General features: G+C 34.3%; 1 protein-coding gene across 1 annotated transcript in view; it reads left to right on the forward strand.

Annotated features, from left to right (window-relative positions):
• Positions 1–19,345, forward strand: part of LOC132561414 (death domain-containing protein 1-like) — a 37,439-nt gene extending 18,094 nt beyond the window's left edge. Inside the window, exons 2-12 of the mRNA XM_060226144.1 lie at positions 9,515–9,896; positions 11,860–12,058; positions 12,565–12,699; positions 12,870–13,052; positions 13,637–13,765; positions 14,096–14,327; positions 15,018–15,147; positions 15,348–15,461; positions 15,996–16,425; positions 18,456–18,719; positions 19,235–19,345. Coding sequence (XP_060082127.1) covers positions 9,515–9,896; positions 11,860–12,058; positions 12,565–12,699; positions 12,870–13,052; positions 13,637–13,765; positions 14,096–14,327; positions 15,018–15,147; positions 15,348–15,461; positions 15,996–16,425; positions 18,456–18,719; positions 19,235–19,345 — 2,309 coding nt within the window. The remainder of the gene's footprint in view (positions 1–9,514; positions 9,897–11,859; positions 12,059–12,564; positions 12,700–12,869; positions 13,053–13,636; positions 13,766–14,095; positions 14,328–15,017; positions 15,148–15,347; positions 15,462–15,995; positions 16,426–18,455; positions 18,720–19,234) is intronic.
• Positions 19,346–19,546: the final 201 nt, after the last annotated feature.

Below are 19,546 nucleotides of genomic sequence, written 5' to 3' on the forward strand. Positions count from 1 at the left end.
TGATTACTTACTGTAACTTTTTCTGTATTTTTACCTGAGGTTGGATATGATGATATGACGAGATTGTACAGTAGGATGACTGGGATCTGGGTACCTGGACCCGTCCTCACACAAAATCTCTGTTTATTTTTCCGGCCAATATGACACTAAGTCTTGATTCAGATTTGATGTCAATTTCTATTTTTATCTAAGAATCACATTTACTGTGGATCTTACGCTTGTAAGAAACGGACATTAGACAAAAATTATAAAATCAATATTTTTTTTCAATAATGAACGTACACACATCACAATGATTATGAAAATATGAAATATGATTTTGTGTATTAATATTTGTCTCAACACATCATCATTGATAGGGAGTACAGAAACTACCCGTTTGATATCAGTAACATTAATTGTTAAAAAATTTACCTAAACCAGTCACTCGTCTGATCAAAATCAAAGTGTGCGTTATATGAAGGAACTGGTGATAAGGTTCTGTTCCAGTACAACTTTCCGATGTGTTGGTGTTGATGACTCGCAGTCATGCTTTAGATACCAGTAAATCACAAATAATAAGTAGTATATCTCTTAATTAATTTATCAATAAATGTTACCCAATAATTATGCTATTTGTAACATTGTCATCATTATCTAAACTCAAATCCAAATATTTTCAATTATTTTAACACATTGTCATAAAAATGGATGGATAACTGTACAATATTTTCAAAAGATAATAGTTGTATTGGAAGTACTAGACTACAAATATAACACTGAGTGTTCTGAGAGTGTCACTACCTAGGGAAATGTTGCTCACCAGGGCATCAATTATGTATAAGTTACAGAGTATGTGTGATAAGTGACGGGCCCTCAGAGGTACATAATGCGTGATGTAATTGATGTTTATTCACTAATGGAGGTAGACATGTGAATCACACGAGCTCCACGTCTGCTAAATCAATCCCCATCTTCGCTGTTGTTGTTGTGTGTGGTATGTTTCCATCAGACAGTGGGCGGTGTATAATCATTTCCCGGTCTGGTACTAATGCCGTTGTGTGACTTGTGCTCACGTGTCCCTAGGAACGTGACATTGCTCACTTCGGTAGACAATGAATTGCACGGGTGTCGGCGATGAAGAGAAAGATGCATGTACTTCTGGAACACCTGGTCTTATTCTCCTTTTACTTTTTCATGAATCTCCGCGTACACCTTTGTTTGTTCTGTTTTTGCTTTTTTTTTAAATTAAAAGTTTATGTTTTTAAAATGTTAAGGAAATATTAGATCTCAAAATAAATATAAACATAATTTGTGAGATTGGAGTAAGTAATTAACTTTAAGAGACACTATATGGAGTGACGATGATTTATGTGGTTGGTGTCTTTGAGTAGAGCAAAAGACGTTCATCCCTCCCCCCCCCCCCCCACACACAAAAAAACAAAAACAAAAACAAAAACAAATCCGGTATTGTCATCCTTGTAACTTCTGTGTGTTGTGCGTCTTTCGTTTGACTATGCTTTGTCGATGTTTTGGAATACGAATGTGTTGACATGTCGGTCTTTCTTTTCTTTATTTTCTTTACATAAAAAACATCTTCATATAGAATGGAATTTCTCCTTTAAATGAACTATTATTTTTGTTATTTTTGCACTCTGCATAAAATAAAGGGGGTGGGGGTGGGGGGGACTAAATCAAATTTTGACAGGAAATACAATACAAACAAAACCAAGAAATCACATGAAATGATAAATGTTATTAAGCGAGTTATGAACCTGTGATAAAACTAGACATGACTGGACGAGTAAAGAAATATTGAAAATAGAGTAATGTAAACATTGAATTTATTTTATTGCGCCATAACTAAAAACATCGGAGCGAGTTATAGCTCAATAAAATGAACAAAAATTAAATTTCTTCAACAACATGAAGTAAATGCGATCACAGATGTGATGATAACATCTGTACTTAGTGTCAGAAATATCACATAAAACTTCGTACTTTGTTGTGCATAGTGAAGCACTGTGTTCTGAATATTGGTGCCTTATTACAACAGAATGTGCAAAAGACACAAGTGAATAGCACCTTTTGATATCAGTTTACAGTTATACACAGCAAAGAATAAAATAATGAATTTTACTGCACCAACAACTGTTTCGTCATTCTAAGACATTCGAAAGGTCACGCACAAAACAAAAAACAAACAACAAACGAAAATGTATACATGTCAACAAAATCATAATCCTAACTCAAATTCAATAAACAAAGGCAAAAATACGAACAATAGAAACATTTACACGGAGACTCCTGAAATAGTACAAGGAAAGTAAGACCAGGTGTTCCGGATGAATTAGCGGCTTCTGGTTCATCGACGGCTCCCGATACATAACATTACTCAAATTTCTATTTCCGAACCACCCTGTATCTGATTTATATTAAAGTAGTACGTATGCGTCGCCTTTTTTGTATTGTAATGTATTTCAGTCTTCGATGTGAAGGAATCATATCTTAGCATTCTCGTTTGTTTATACTAGTTTTTCAAAAACTATTGAATTATAAAATTCCGGTTGGATTTTGTTTATACTTTTCGACATTGAATCACCTTTTCAATAAAACTGACATTAACATTTAAGTCTTTAAATATCTAAAGAACCATTTTACATTATTTTAAGTATTTTTAACCGATTTTACTATTTTTGTTAAAAAAAAAGCTAACAAATAAAAAAACTTGATTATGATACATAAACTTGTATATAGAGCCTTAGGCCAATACAAAATCTATCAATCACCCTTATCTGGACTTCTTTATCGTTGTCATAAAAACACAAATTGAAAGGTCATTTACCCCGGGTATTACTTACACGGGTTTGTAAAAGCACATCAATTTTAATGTTTTAGTGTAAACATTGAAATGAAAGGCATCATGTACAGATTTAACTCTTTTCAGTTATTAACTTGTTCACTTATAGTACTAATCCATGTTTAGTGTAGGTTTTAGAAGATAAATAAAACCAAAAGAAGCTCTAGGTATGAGAGACATACTTATCAGCACAGACATCAAAATAACGTCGTTACCTGTCATTTAAAATCAGTTTCTTGTTTATTACAGCCAGTTAATATATCGTTGCTATAGAATATTAAAAGGACTTTCTTTAAGTACAAGAGATCGACCCGATTCCATTAATACACAGCAGCAGATACACATGTTCATATTTCATCAGCATGGTTTTCTCACTACGTTTAGAGTTCTGTAAATAGTCGTGTTTTATGCCCGTGAGCTATATATTTAACGTTGCTGTTGTTTGTTAGGGGTGGGCCTTTCGTATCCTGTTCTAGTGATGTAACCGCTAATTGCTCTATCTGAATATGGCAATTAGGAAAGCAAACAAGCAAAAAAAAAAAAAAAAAAAACTCTTAAATTGTACGGATAATACAGCTGCAAAATCTTTACTTTTATACATTTTACTTTTTAAACATTAATAGGCTGATGACGTCAATGCATCACGTGCGTTTCAAGTGTTAATACATACATATTATATATATATATATATATCGAATTGATACCGACAACTTAGCTTCAGTTTATACAAATATTGTAAACATTCACTAACGATTATTTTAAACAGAGGTCACCTCTCGGTGTCAAACAATTCCAATTTATGATTCGTGGTATTTTGGTAATTTATAATTTATTGTTTGTTCGGAAAATCAGTGAATTTGTTAAACGCAGTGACACATCAGTGTTGTAATATTTTTAGCTCATTTTCGCCATCAAATTGCAAATTGTGAACTTAACTGTTAACAATACTAGACTTGTGATATTTGAGTTTTACTGTCCTTCCTCAATTCGTCTTGTTTCCAAACATCACTAACAGGTCCTAAATGACGAAATATAAACATATTGTTATGGTTATATTTATTTAATGTATTTATAATAAAAGCAATATTATCTGATATAGAAGATGTTTTTTCGTTACGTAGTGTGTTATACAAAACCATGTTATGTCCTATTTATAACAACGATATCATACTGACTATGACAGTTAGTCACACAGATGTCATGATTATATGGTGAATATATTATGGTGTTACACTCCCAAGAGATCGATCTGATGTTTTTGAGACTTTAATCACAGGGGCCGCGGGGGGCAAAGTGGGTTAAGGCGTCTAAACGTTTTTATCGCTAGACCTCCTCTTCTGGGTCGCTGGTTCGAGGCCTACCCGAGATAGTCGTAAGGTAACGACCGCAGGGGCTTTCCTACACCACCCAAACCTGATACGAACTAAAATGACCCTGGCTGTTAAAAGGACGTAAAACAACAATACAAAAACAAGCCTTTTGATTGATTAACAGGTTTTCCGTTTCCGTAACTCCTCCCGTGTCCGGGTATCGGACGAACGTCAGTGTTCTGGCGACATGCATAAACCTTTTATCATGAAGGTGCTAATGAACTCGGATTGACCTTTGGATTTTTCAATAAACTTCAACAATTTCATTGCAACTACGTTTGTACTGTGTAAGAATACCAAGGTACAAGTGTATTTGTGATGACAAATATAGAGACAATGTATATATATATACTGTTTTCAATACATCGTTAAGTATACACACCATTCATACCAAAGTTACAGATTTGAAAATAAGATAATATCATTAACTATACTTTCTTGACAAGAATAAGGATAGACATATCAGGTTTTGTGTTTAAATATTCTATGTATATTATAGCCTGAGTGTTAAGAATTATTGGACAATGAAATTGCCTCAAACTGCATTTTGAGAACATGACATTTCATGAATTGACCTATATAGAAACACGTGGCGGATGTCGTCGATCAAGCAAAAGTTCTTACGTTTCCAGATGACCTGATTTTATCATTCTTGTTGTGTTTTAGGGATCTTTGTTCACGCTTGACCCCTATTAAATATATTTTGATTATGAATTACGACGATATATACGATATTATGACGTAATTTGATTACATTGAATAAATCTGTTAGCACGTGTTTCAAAAATATTATGTTTTGGTCTAGAAATATTCAAAGAAAGAAACAAAACATGTTACACCGACCGTATATACATTAATGGTGCCTCAATGTATTGTTAATATCACGACAAAGTGCTGCCAGTTTGATTAAAATACTCATGCCCAAAATAAATATTAGATGAATTTATTAATCAATTAATCAAACAATAGGATTATTTTGCAACAACTGAACAAACATGTTTAATTTTGCGAGTTGTCGTAGACCAACCCGACAACAACACAGCAGGTGTGTATATAGGAACAGGTAGTCAATGGAAACTAAATATAGACTAAACTGGAGTGTAATGGATAAATCACTCGTCAGGCTCTTCATCGATAAAACCATAAATCACATGTCCATGATGGTATTGTTTGCTATGTTATATACGAACTACTGTGAAAGTCAAACAACGAATAACTATAAATAAACCCAGTAAAACATCATCGACATTCTGTAACAAAATATGGTGAAGCAGGAAATTAAATATTACTAGAGGAGTTAAGGAAGGACGAAGCAACTGTATGATGTAGCATCACTGAAAAGTCCTAGAAGGACGAAACAGCTGTATGATGTAGCATCAATCGAGTCCTAGAAAGATAAAACAACTGTATGATGTAGCATCAGTGACAAGTCCTTGAAGGACGAAACAACTGTATGATTTAGTATCAGTGACGAGTCCTAGAAGGACCAATAACTGTATGATGTAGCATCACTGTCGAGTCCAAGAATGACGAAAAGGTTGTATGATGTAGCATCACTGACGTGTCCTAGAGGAACGAAACAACTGTATGATGCAGCATCACTGACGTGTCCTAGAAGGACGGAACAGTTGTATGATGTAGCATCACTCATGAGTTCTACAAGGACGAAACAGCTGTATGATGTAGCATCACTGATGAGTTCTACAAGGATGAAACAACTGTGTGATGTAGCATCACTGACGTGTCCTAGAAGGACGAAACAGCTGTATGATGTAGTTTATTTCATAGTTTTGTTAGACTGTTTCTGATTCTAAATGTGTATTGAGGTCACATTCAATGGTATATCTTTCTGTATAGTGCTGTCATCTCTTACCTCTGCTATCTTGTTTGAAAGAAAGTCTCTTTGTCCCATTAATATGTTCGTACACGTTTCCATTAAATCTGACTGTAAATCACCGTCTTTGATCTTATCAATTTGCACGGATTGTGTCGATATTTTAACAACAGAGAGTTTGACCTTTAGGTAAAGACTAGGCTTGTTACATACCACACTGTAAAGGGATAACACTTAGCACTCTGTATAACGAACTCACTTTAATAACCTAGAGAATAGCTTAAAGGCTCTGAACAGCTTGAAACATAGTGACTCACGTGACATCAGTGCTAGCGGCAAAGAGACGAGCCTAATGTCAAATATCGGAGATAAAATAATTTTCTTCATTGGTAAATAACTAAGATTGTTAGTGTGTTAAATAATTTAATCTTATAAACATCTATGATCAACAAGCTTTTAGCAAACCTATTAAATCCATAACTGTCTTAATGTTAATGTTTCTTAGGCAGCAAATCAGTGAAACCTCGGCATTATTAAGTTTTAAACAGTTGTTAAACAAGTATAAACAAGTGATATAACAAAGAATATTTTTGGAAGCACACAGATGGATGTAGTTCCTTTCACCTAGCCGTCCGCGGTTCGACTCCTGGAACGGACGTGAAAATGTAAGGGTCACCTGCCCGACCACGTGTTCTTTCCCCGGGTACTCCGGTTTTCTCCCGCAATAAGACCTCTCGCGCTTACATCCGGGCCAACAAGAGTGATTACTATTAGTTGAAATAAGTTGTTTCGCAATCGTTTTAAAATAAATAAAGTTGATAGTTTATAGGTGGATGTAGTGTGGAAGACAGTACCCGGACCGATTTCTTTATAATATTATATCATTGTTAGGGAACTTGTAAACTGGTGTATATAAACAAGCTGATCATCATTTATGTGTTCTCTACCTACCCACAGTAACCCCAAACTGTCTCGATGTTCAAACCCACTTGTATTAGCTTTTAGGTTAGTAGGGCTGTAACTAATAAAATGTAAGTTTGTGTACAGTGCGTGTTTTTAGGAAGAAGATTTCTCCAATATCCCTGTCCTGAAATGTTATTAATTATACACAACGCTGTTCAGCTGTTAAAACCCAATACTGTGGTTGAAGATTAAAGCCTATTTTGTTCTAGTCAGTCACCTCTGTACAGAAACGCCCTTTATTGACGGGAATATATCAAGTGATTGCTCGTCTGTCACAGAAGCAAGCACGATAAAGAAACAATGGCATTCGACCCTGTCTGTTTGCCTGTGTTAAGAGCCTTCGTGACCGAATTGAAGTTAAACTGCCGTCATAACTCTTCCTGTAAGATCTACCATCTACTATTAGTACTCAGACAATATGTTCTGATCAGTAACATCATGTTAAGGTAAACAGCAACAGAACAGCCCAGGCGAACTAACGAACATCCAATTTCGTGTCTTACAAGGACATAGAATGACTTAATTATGGTCGTACAAGTGCCCCGTAGTTTTCATCCACCCGCAAATCTCCAAATTCTGAAAGTTTATCGGACAGGTAACAATAATGTTGATTATCTGTAAGTGATGTACAATGTTAACTGTGATAAGGTTTGATACTTTTTCTAAAACGTGACTTTTTTACCATTCTTACCTTTAACCTTTAAGTTTGAGCTTGATGTGTTTCCTTGATTTGTTGTATTGTTTTGTCCTAAATAGCTCTAATTGTCTATTGGATGTTAAACAATAGAAAAACAAACAAGCAAACAACAATTCGTCGCTCTCTGAGTGATAACATTTGCACTGAATTGTCCTATACATAGAGCATACTATAAAATATGTTATTTCGAGAGTTTATATTTTGGAGGAAGACACAAAATAAAACCGCTTATATTTGAATTAGCGAAAAAAGCCTTTTTTACAGTAGCCTTTCAGTCTAATTCTGGTTCTGTGTTCTCTTATTTGTTATTTCACACCTTTTTGAAATGTGACATTACAGTGCAATCACACACCTGCTGGAGTTTTATGTCCGGACCTAATATGCTATGAATGACTAAGTGACCGAGAAAAAAATTACTGCACATTTGAAAATAAAATTCTCAACCACGCCCACCACAAGTAAATTACAACATGATAACCAACACTAATACCTTGAATTTGGAGAGTAGATATTAACGAGGTAATGGGTCTCAAGTGTGTGTTTACAATGACAAAAACAAACCCTACAAGACTTTAAGAAGGCCTCATATCCTGCAGGTGTAGAAAATCTGGTCTAGAAACATGTTTGGCTGTCTATAACAACTTGCCATCAGGTCTCAAAGTCTCCCCACCTGCTGAACTAAATATACCAGAAGATAAGTTATACAAATGTTGATTTCAAACTTGAACTTTTGATGTTAAGTTCTGTCCACGTATCAGTATTTGTGCAGGCTTATTTTAGTTTCAAGGTCGTCGCCTGGGTTCTGAACAACATGTTAAACTTCTAGCATCATTTTATTTCTAAGATGAAATATACGTTATACTAGTAGTTTTGTCTTAACTGGTAGTAGTTATGCCCCCATTCATGTCTTACAGACATTTTCTAGTTCAATTAGCCATTTACTAAAATCGTGTAAATATTGCTTCATTTTCAACTGTAAGAAGATGAAATAACTATTTACAATAAATGAGAATAAAATTTGTTGGTGTTTACCATGTTCTCATTTTGGGAACGTGACATTATTTACGTTACTTGGTTTTTCCAATACCTACATGGCGGGAGTCGACGATGAAGCAAAGTAAGCTACCTTCCGAGAGACATGGTCTTTTTATCTTTGAAAAACTTTTCAAGAGTTGTCGTGTAGATCTTTTTGTATTTTGCTAATTCTAAATTTGTGTTAGATGATACTGTATAATCATGTGAATTTTGTAACTTGTACAATCTTCATTGAAATTAATATTGATATGTAGACATTTTTCGCTGTTTTCAAACGGATGTTATGATGTATGAAAATATGCGACACTGGTGAAAGTTATTAATATAGCCTTTTGTTACTTATTATGACAAGAAAAACAAATATGATTTAAAAACCCAACCAGGTCGGATCATAGAACATAGATGAAATGCGTCTCACTACGGTGTGGGTTGATAGTTCAAGGCAATTAATTTCAAATTAAGGTTAAAGTGCAAAATGTGCCGTGTAGTATCCTAAATAATGTCAAACAAGATTCACTGTCCATGTCTTTGCGTAGATGCGTAGTCATAGCAAAATTGCAAAATGTGAAGCATGGTGACAAAAATGTTTTCTATGCAACTCATTATAAGTGATTTCTCCCTTCTGAAACGCAATTAAAGTTTTCATACGTGAGATAAGGGCATGCCTCTATATACTTCGTCTGTCAGTCATGATAACGAAGGTAATTTTAATTGTTTTAAAGTTATCCGTTGTGTTGTATTCAATTCTCAAAGAGGAAACTATTTTGTATTTTCAGATGACGAGGCTAGCGTCGAAGAACGAGAACTGACCGAGAAACTAACCCGTTTAAATGCAGAGGTTGCAAAAGCTAATGCTGACCTGTCAGAGGCGCTCCGATTGTCAGCCGAAACTGAAAGTACAGCAGTCAAGGCACAACTAGCAGCAGAGAGGGCAAAAGAAGAAGCTAAACGAATAGAAGAGGAGCTAGAATTGAAATCTAAAGTAGAAGCTAAACGGAAGATTGAGAACCAGAAGAAGATGGAAGCTCTTCAAAAGCAAAAGGAACAGGAAGAGAGGATGGAACAAGAAGCAAGAAAGCAGAAAGAAATCGAATGGAAAAGAAAGGAAATGAATGCTGGCGAAAAAGGACCGATCTGGGAAAAATGGCCAACACATGAGTAAGTAGATATATTCCGTGTGTTTTTAATGTGTCGGTTTCGACTGAAGAATAATGCAATCGGTGAAAAATTGTACTACTCATTAAATAAGTATTGTATTTGGTAATCACTTAATATATATTTTTACATGTACAAATGTAATACTCTGTATATTCACATGTTTCATACTCGACGCAGAAGAAATTCAGAGGAAACGTATGTTTATAGTATCAATATAAGTTGATAGCAATTGCATAAAAAAAATGATAACCCCTTTGTTGAAATTATCTTGATGACAAGAGTTTTCAATGTTATGCGTATTGTGTACAACGTCCATATCTGTTCGATTGACATAAATTCTGCAAATAAGAGAAGCAGCTTACACATCTATTCACCTTTGCGTTTCACAAGAAAAAGTCCGTCCAACACAAGAATAATACTTTGATTTTAAAAAAGATACACATGTCAATTGCACAATTCATCACATATTTCAGATAAAAACAAAAAACAAAAATAAAATAAACCCAGGAAAACACCATCATGTCAGCATAACTATACACCCTCCTCCCAAACAAAAATCAATAAAACTAGGGTAAAATATGAACAAGAAAACTGAAAAAAATACAATGAGAGTATGACCACGTACTCCGAAAGAGTAAGCGTTTTCTGCTTCATCCACGACAACCACCATGTAAACTTTGTTCAATCCAAACCAGTAATACCACGTTCTTAAATGAAAACAGGCTACACAACAACGGAACCAATATGCAAACGTTTTGAACGTCCAGCCTCATATCGTACAAAACAATATAATTTCTCAATGAAATTACTATGAAGACTATAAAACCTCCCAATTATTTTCTTTAACCAGCATATTTTGAAACACCATGTTACGAGTTCGTCCGTCTGTTGACGAAGACCTGTACGAAGATCATGATATTTGGAACAGGTCCTTGAATATCGAGTCAATTGCGACATGTAAACAATAAAGGTTGAAGATGCAGTGAAATTGCGTCATAGGGCTGTTCCGTCCTCCTTGGACTAGTCAGTGATGCTGCATCATACAAGAACTCGTCAGCCTAAGGACATGATCGGTTGAAGCGAATGTTGAAAATAACTATTGACCGAAATAAACGTCATGATATAGACTAGGAGATTAATTAATCCAAAATTCTTTCCATTTCATAATTTTTCGATATCGAATGCTTTAAAAGAACGTCAAGTACATACCTATATCCTGGGCCGTACTTAAATGTTGTTAATTTACATTAAAGAAATAGTCCTTTGAATCTTCTTGTCATTAACCTTATTAATTCTGTGGCATCTATTTGGCAGTTAATCGATTTTCTTCCATGTTCCCCATTAGTCTAATAGCTTTCCTCCTACACAAACACTTATGGGTATTCTCTCTATTTATATACTACAGGAAAATAAAGGATGTAGAGCGGTATTCACAAATACATAATAAATGAATCAAGTTGAACTTGGGTATCGGCGAAACAAAGAGATTATGCTGATAAATTAATGTATGGAAACTCAATTTGCATAAGTTCAAAGACGCTTTATGTAGAATTAGCATAGGTATCCCAGCCGTCTTGTTCAGTCCTCTGTGACTGTATTACCTATATCTGCTTTTTACATAGTTGCTATAAAATGTTGGACATGATAAGATTAACATCAAACATGGTTTGAAGTTCCAGTTTTAGAAGTGTGGCTGCCTTTCTGTATGTGTAGATGTTGTGTTCTGCCATTTCTGTACCACATACTTCCTCATCATTCCGGAAGTCATACTGAAAGTCAACACAATTATAACAGATTATCTTGACATTAGCACAAAAAATTACATACGTCATCAACTTACATTCAGGGAACCGTATAGAAATTGTATATAGAGATCTATGGAAAACCTATATATCTCAAACTGACAATTGTTGCCTAGAACTAATCTGATTCTGAAACATATTTTTCCTTTTTTTTATTTCAGGGTTAACATTGTTAGCGATGCTCACGAGATTGGGGTTGGTTGCATGGTGCGCGGAAATCCATCTAAATTTGACCAATCACAGATCGCATTACAAGTTGTTGACCAGATGCAATGTAAAATGACATATGAAACTCAAGAGGAGCTGGTCAGCTGTGTCCTAAAACTGACCAATAAAGCAAATGACCAGCAACATTTCGAGGTAAGAGAACATATCATATTCAACTTCGTATATGAACAATGCCTGAAATAGTCCGATTCCGTCGTCTGAAAGTGTATTCAGGTTTCTTCAAAAGTCTACCGTCTATTGCCTTTAAACAATCATTAAACGAGTATTCAATCTCTTAATGAAACAAAAACAAAAATTGTGTGTAATATTGAAATGAAAACAAAAAGTATCCCAGTATAAATATAGTATCTGTGTTGGTGTGTTTATATCTGTATTTTCCCGTTTGTATTTTTTTAGTGTATACTATCCATGCGAATTAAAATATAATAATAATAAAAAAAACACACACAGCAAAACCAATAAAAAGCAAAACGTTGTTATCTGGATTCATCAGAATTGAAATAGAAATATATAAAAAAAAGTGCTAATCATTTGTGTGTGCTTTGTACGATTTTGCGGTAACTAAATTCCAACTATACTATACTGATCAGTCTCCGAATAGTTCATTTGTATATATAGAATAATTCTATTTTTTACAGGAGCCAATCTATGTCGCTGTACCGTTTCAATTGCCTCGGTCAACTGCGTCGTCAAGGGAACCTTTCATAAAAGCAGAAATAAATGGCGAATGGAAAGAACTTCCTTCAAGGGAAGTCACATTTGAAAACTACAAGGTAAATAGCAAGGGTACAATTTAGTTATGACCCATGCATCATTATAATTCATTAATTTGATATATTTAGATACTGCTGGGTCGGTAAAATCGGTAAAGTTGTGAGATTTTCGCGGCTGTAATACCTTCCTAACAAATATATTCTTGACATGTATGTTTTTGTTTTGCCAGGATGTAAAGTTTGCTCAGGCAGAAATAAAGGGACAGACAACCTTAGCCGTGATGACAAGGTTCAAGAGAGATTACGTCACACTGTCAAAGAGGCCAACAAAGATTGTATCGTCATATGATCATCGCGTGACTCTCACAGTCTCGAAAGACACATTCAATACAAAAGAACTCTTCAGGATGCAGGTAGAGAAATTACCGATGTTTTCTTCCAACAGCTATATTTTAGAATATATCGATAGTAAAGAATTAAATAGAATATGGTATAATGGCAATGTCTTAACTGGATGTAGTATTTATTTAAAGAATGCTATCAGAAAAAATAATTAAAAAAGATTTCAAAAAGAAAATAAAAATTATATGAATAAGTATGTTTGTTTTGATGCTCGCTTTGTTTACAAATTTTGCCAATACATTTTCCTGAAAAATATACTGTAATGATTGTTACGTTTTAGGGGTTTCTACGTTTTGTTGTTTTAGAGGAATAAATAACATCGCGGTAAAAATAAAACTGATAAAGAAAAACAGTAAGTTTCTTGGTATTCGCAAAAAAGCATCGATTTTCTTTCAAGCTTTCGAAAACATAAAACCTTAGCAGTTCTCTTTATTTAGAGACCGAAAAGTTTTTTCACGATGGGCATACGTAATTGCTAAACCAGACTATCGATTGATCTTTGTTATACAAGTTACAAGTACAGATCACATTTCGACATCACAGATGTTGCTATCTCACAGAGCTGATAATGTGTACATCGATATTTATATTTTAGGTCCAGCCTGTCGATTCTGCTACAATCAATGACATGCAGATGAGACGGAGGGAATGTAAAGGTTTATTAACCTCTAGTCCCATTATACATACCGACTGGGAATCTACCAGCTTTGCCAAACCAATAACGGTATGTATACAAATGTAATACCTAACTTACACAAAGCAATGTAATACCTAACTTACACAAAGCATCGCCAATGACCATCGTCAATGACAGCGATAAATCTAGGGGTATTTTCCACCTGTGAAAGTTCTACTTTTATCTACTCATGGTAAACGTTTTTCCAAAGATTAATGATTAGGATATAACTTTCCCTCGAGAATTTTCTTAGGTTCTTTCCTATGTGTCATTATAACACGCGCCTACATGATGTATGTTCAAAGTTAAAGATAAACGTACGCACTTCGTTTCCACATCTCCATCCTATAATCTAATAATTTGTTTCTGACTGTTCAGGTAACCATTCCCTGCCCACCTAATCCCGCCAAGGCAAGAAAACTGGCTCAGATTCGAAAGATGAAGGAGGAGAAGATGAAAAACCCTGTGAAAGTTCAGGTCATTGATTACGAAAAGGAGGCCAGAAAGGAGGAGCAAAAGAAAAAAGCGCAGCAGCAGAAAGAGGCCCAAATGACGGAGGAAGACAAAGTAACGACAAAGTGGTACATGGGAGAATACGGAAATAACGACGGTAAATAACTTTGATCAGGTTTAAATGATTTCATTAGCTACTAAGTTGTGCGGTTTTGTTAACTAAGTTTAATAATCATCGGTCAGCCGTCAAAGAGCCTGCTAACTGAATCTACTTAATTTAGCAGACGTTTTGTATGTTATCCAGGCTTATGTCTTTTTCTTCAAATAATTTCTTCACTCGACCGATTTATTGATTTATTATCGACTTTCCTGTTTCAGTTCTTTTATAATATATTAAATGGATTGTCTTGAAAAAAGCAAGAAAACAATATCGACCTGTAATCATAATCCAAACTCAAACTCAATTAAACTAGAGCAAACTACGAGCATAAAAAGGTTTTACGAAGAGTTGCATGGAATATAAGACCAGGTGTTCCGGAAAAGTAAGCATCTGCTGCTTCAACAAAGACACCCGCCATGTAAATCTTGGTCAGTCCAAGTAAATAATGTCATGTTCTCAAATTTAAAATGAGTTATACAACACCGAACCACCAGGCAAACATTCCTATATATGTATCGCATTTAATATCGCATTCTCCTGTTATATCATACAACAAGAGTCACCACCACAGTGTCTTACTCGAAATTCTCATTGTATTTGTATGCCGTCTTTAAACCCCATTGTCTTTGTATGTTGCAAACAATTTATCAAGATTTGAGTTTTATATATAATTCTATCACCTGGCAGACGACGAGAATGACCTGCTGCACTTCCTATCAATGTCACACACCGGAAAATGGACCTTCCACCCGGAAATAACGGTCCAGCAAGTTAAATTAGATCTCCTCCAGTTTACGTTAACACAGCCTTTTGAAAGGTCAGTATGGGATCCAGCAAAATTCCAGACTGGAGTATATTAAGTTTTGTCTACTGTTTGATTTTGTAATTAGAAACACAATGAACAGAATGAAAGAAGTAAATGATCCAATGCTAGTTTTAACAAGTTTATGTTATTTTACTCTTCCATATCTATTTGTCAAAAAGAAAGTATTATCAAGTTAACTGCTGTTTGCACAGGTTTATCGTTCTGCGGACACGTACCAACATAGCAGAAGAAAACACTCCACCGATTGCGTCTGCAATTTTTGAGTTTCTGTCGAAGCGTTTTGCACAGGTCATCGTAAAACAAAGGTATGTAGATATAATTATCTTTGTTACATTTTATATCCAACATGTACTCAACCTCATTACATATGAGCCATGTTCTCATTGTTTAATTCTAAGTGTTATGTACTTAACGGTATATCGACAGGAAGCCTCAGGAAGACCACAAGGACTGAATCTTATGTTAATAAATTTTAAGCGACGTCGATTATTAATATTATCACAAAACATAATCAGTTGATATTGAAACCTTAATACGAAAAACTACCGGGAAAATTGCTGTTGGAAGTGCATATAGTAACATGATTCTTTTGATGTCTCACTGTATTACCTTTATCAGTAATAAAAATATCCAATATGCACTTTAAAAAATTGGTTTAAAACCCATTAATATGGCATGGACCATGTTTCGTTTCCATATATAGATATAGCTTACATTTATAATAGACAAACATGCGTAATTGTCCAGTTCGAAATTCAACCACCCGTGTTTTAACTGACAGCAATGTGCATCGTTATGTTTAAATCCCCTGATTGTAATTATTTATTTCTTCTTTCAAGGAGTGACGATCCGTTCGATTGCCTGATTAACGTTGTGCCTGTCTCAAAAACACAAAAAGTTCTCAAGCGTCTTCACGAATCAGGATATGACGACGGTCCTGATCCCAGCAGCATTGTGAACATCAATGAAGGCGATGTCATTGAAGTATCCTTCCGCGGGAACATCACAAACTCCAAAGATAAAACACTCAAACTGAAATATAATTCGAACCTGAAGTCGGAAATTGGATTTTATGCGTCAGAAGTGGATCAGTATTTACAGAAAAATTTTAACGTTTATCGTGGAGTCGTTCAGTTAGAACGTTGTTACATAGTCAAACCAGACCGGAAGTTAAAACGGTCGCCTTCTGTGGTCGATGAAAATGCCGTGGCAGCCGCCCTGGACACCAAAAGAGAGCTCCTTTGTGAAATATCAATCAACATACCAAAGGTAAAACATCAAACCAAAAGCAAAAACAAAAAGTGTTTGTCATATGGAAATTAATCAGACTCAAATTAAAAAGTAAGATATTCCGTAACCACAATCTCTACAGAGAAGAAAGTTAAACAGTTACAACGTAAGGTTCGTAATTTTCATGTGGAATTGAATTCCGCCGTATAAATACATCGGGCAAATTAATGTCAGTAAGATAAAGAAATTTGTGGATTATAATTTGATTGAAAACATTGATATTTGCCTGTGTCACCAACTCCTCAAAGTGAAAAATCTTAAAAATAAACACTTAGAATTTCAAATGGGTGTTGATTTAATACGGATTTTTTTTTCAACTTACTAAATAATTTGCTAAAATGAATATTTGTAAGCGAAAAACAGAGACGCAATGTTGACGTGATGACGTCATAAATGCTATTTCTTATAAAGAAAGAATAACGATCTGTTCAGATTTCGGCATTTTACTTGTAAAGTATGTATGTATTGGGAGAGTACAGGGTATTATCAGGATCAATGTTTGTACCTTGTGAATATATCACAGATTTTGCTGTTCCGTTAATTTTGAAAATGAATTAGCCTATATCTAAATTAGCTTAAATTTAAACTGGGTTAGATTACATCTAAACTTAATTAGCATATATTCAAAGTGAGTTAGCTTATATCTAAACTAAATTAGATTATGTATGTAAACTAAGTTAGACTATATCATTAACTAAATAAGCTTATATCTCAACTGAGTTAACTTAAATTTAAACTGTGTTAGTCTATATTTAAACTGTGTTAGTCTATATTTAAACTGTGTTAGTCTATATTTAAACTGTGTTAGCCTATATTTAAAGTGTGTTAGTCTATATTTAAACTGTGTTAGCCTATATTTAAACTGTGTTAGCCTATATTTAAACTGTGTTAGCCTATATTTAAACTGTGTTAGCCTATATTTAAACTGTGTTAGTCTATATTTAAACTGTGTTAGTCTATATTTAAACTGTGTTAGTCTATATTTAAACTGTGTTAGCCTATATTTAAAGTGTGTTAGTCTATATTTAAACTGTGTTAGCCTATATTTAAACTGTGTTAGTCTATATTTAAACTGTGTTAGCCTATATTTAAACTGTGTTAGTCTATATTTAAACTGTGTTAGCCTATATTTAAACTGTGTTAGCCTATATTTAAACTGTGTTAGCCTATATTTAAACTGTGTTAGTCTATATTTAAAATGTGTTAGTCTAGTCTATATTTAAACTGTGTTAGTCTATATTTAAAGTGTGTTAGTCTATATTTAAACTGTGTTAGCCTATATTTAAACTGTGTTAGTCTATATTTAAACTGTGTTAGCCTATATTTAAACTGTGTTAGCCTATATTTAAACTGTGTTAGTCTATATTTAAACTGTATTACTGTGTTAGCCTATATTTAAACTGTGTTAGTTAGCCTATATTTAAACTGTGTTAGTCTATATTTAAACTGTGTTAGCCTATATTTAAACTGTGTTAGCCTATATTTAAACTGTGTTAGCCTATATTTAAACTGTGTTAGCCTATATTTAAACTGTGTTAGCCTATATTTAAACTGTGTTAGTCTATATTTAAACTGTGTTAGCCTATATTTAAACTGTGTTAGCCTATATTTAAACTGTGTTAGCCTATATTTAAACTGTGTTAGCCTATATTTAAACTGTGTTAGCCTATATTTAAACTGTGTTAGCCTATATTTAAACTGTGTTAGCCTATATTTAAACTGTGTTAGTCTATATTTAAACTGTGTTAGCCTATATTTAAACTGTGTTAGTCTATATTTAAACTGTGTTAGTCTATATTTAAACTGTGTTAGCCTATATTTAAACTGTGTTAGCCTATATTTAAACTGTGTTAGCCTATATTTAAACTGTGTTAGTCTATATTTCATTGTCGTTGTAAATCCCTAGGCTAAGGTTCGTGCTGAAATCAATGGCACTTTTTTCTTCCCTATATGATGCATAAATGTTTGTTGATATTGATCAGCTTAACTTGCGATTCGGTTTTTTGTAGTACCACATTGAGCCTGCATATATCCCAGTTGTCGCCCCTGTTACCATCATAACAACCACAGATCCCGTTGACGATGATCTCATACGGGATCTTGCACGTGATATGGGCGATGAATGGAAAAAGATCGGTCACTTGTTGAATGTCAGCCGCGCAAGAATACAAGCGATCATAAGGAATGTCGCAGTGAGTGACAGGTCGGAAGAAGATGCCCGGTATGAGATGTTACTGAACTGGCTCAAAAAGATGCCAAAATCAACAGATAAGGTATGTTGATGACGATGATTTCTGCTTATTACATTAAGATTGAAAATCACTCATCAACTCGTTTTCAGTGAAATAAATTTTCTATTGCTAAACAATATAATGTTGTTTTAAAGTCACAACTATTTTCTTGTTGAAAGTTTCTTAATGTTTTCAAAGAATGTCGAATGAACATAGTTTGACAATGTATTATATTTTTATGTGAAATTTTAAATCGCTAACATTATGACTTACTTTGATGGACCAATATTTACTTGCTGTGTGTCGTCTATGAAGGAGATTATCCAACCTGAATACATAACTTACTATTCCTGTACTTTGTCAAGGATCTCCGTGAAAATCTTTCTTCGTTTTTTATCCTGTTTCCTGTGTTCCAATGCAAAGTTTACTATTTATGGGGTCAAGTGACTGCTCGTTGGTATCACTATTCTATTATCTAGTTGCTGTCAAGAATCAGTTTAACATGCAGCTTATGTTGATATATAACAGAAACTCAGTCAATGTACACTATATTACAGGTGGCTGTGTTAAGTAGTGCCTTAGTGAAAGGTGGACGTGCTGACCTCGCCGAAGATGTTAGGTCAAAATGGCGGGATTTCCAGAGCAAACACGGTGTGAAGGCCTGCTGAGCCATAACTGTAGCCATCACTTTGGATATTGACATAACGTCGTTAAAATTCTGGGGAATTATCACCACATAGGAAACAATAGAAAAACACCAAAAACTCCTCGTTCACAATAAGTTTAAAAATATTGTATTTATAACAATAGCAGGCTTATTAATCATTATGTACCAGGATATTAATCCTGGTGTTTCACCCCAAGTGACG

Source organism: Ylistrum balloti, unplaced genomic scaffold, assembly GCF_031769215.1.
Source record: "Ylistrum balloti isolate Yb309-2 unplaced genomic scaffold, AGI_CSIRO_Ybal_v1 Utg371200, whole genome shotgun sequence".
Lineage (NCBI taxonomy): Eukaryota > Metazoa > Mollusca > Bivalvia > Pectinida > Pectinidae > Ylistrum > Ylistrum balloti.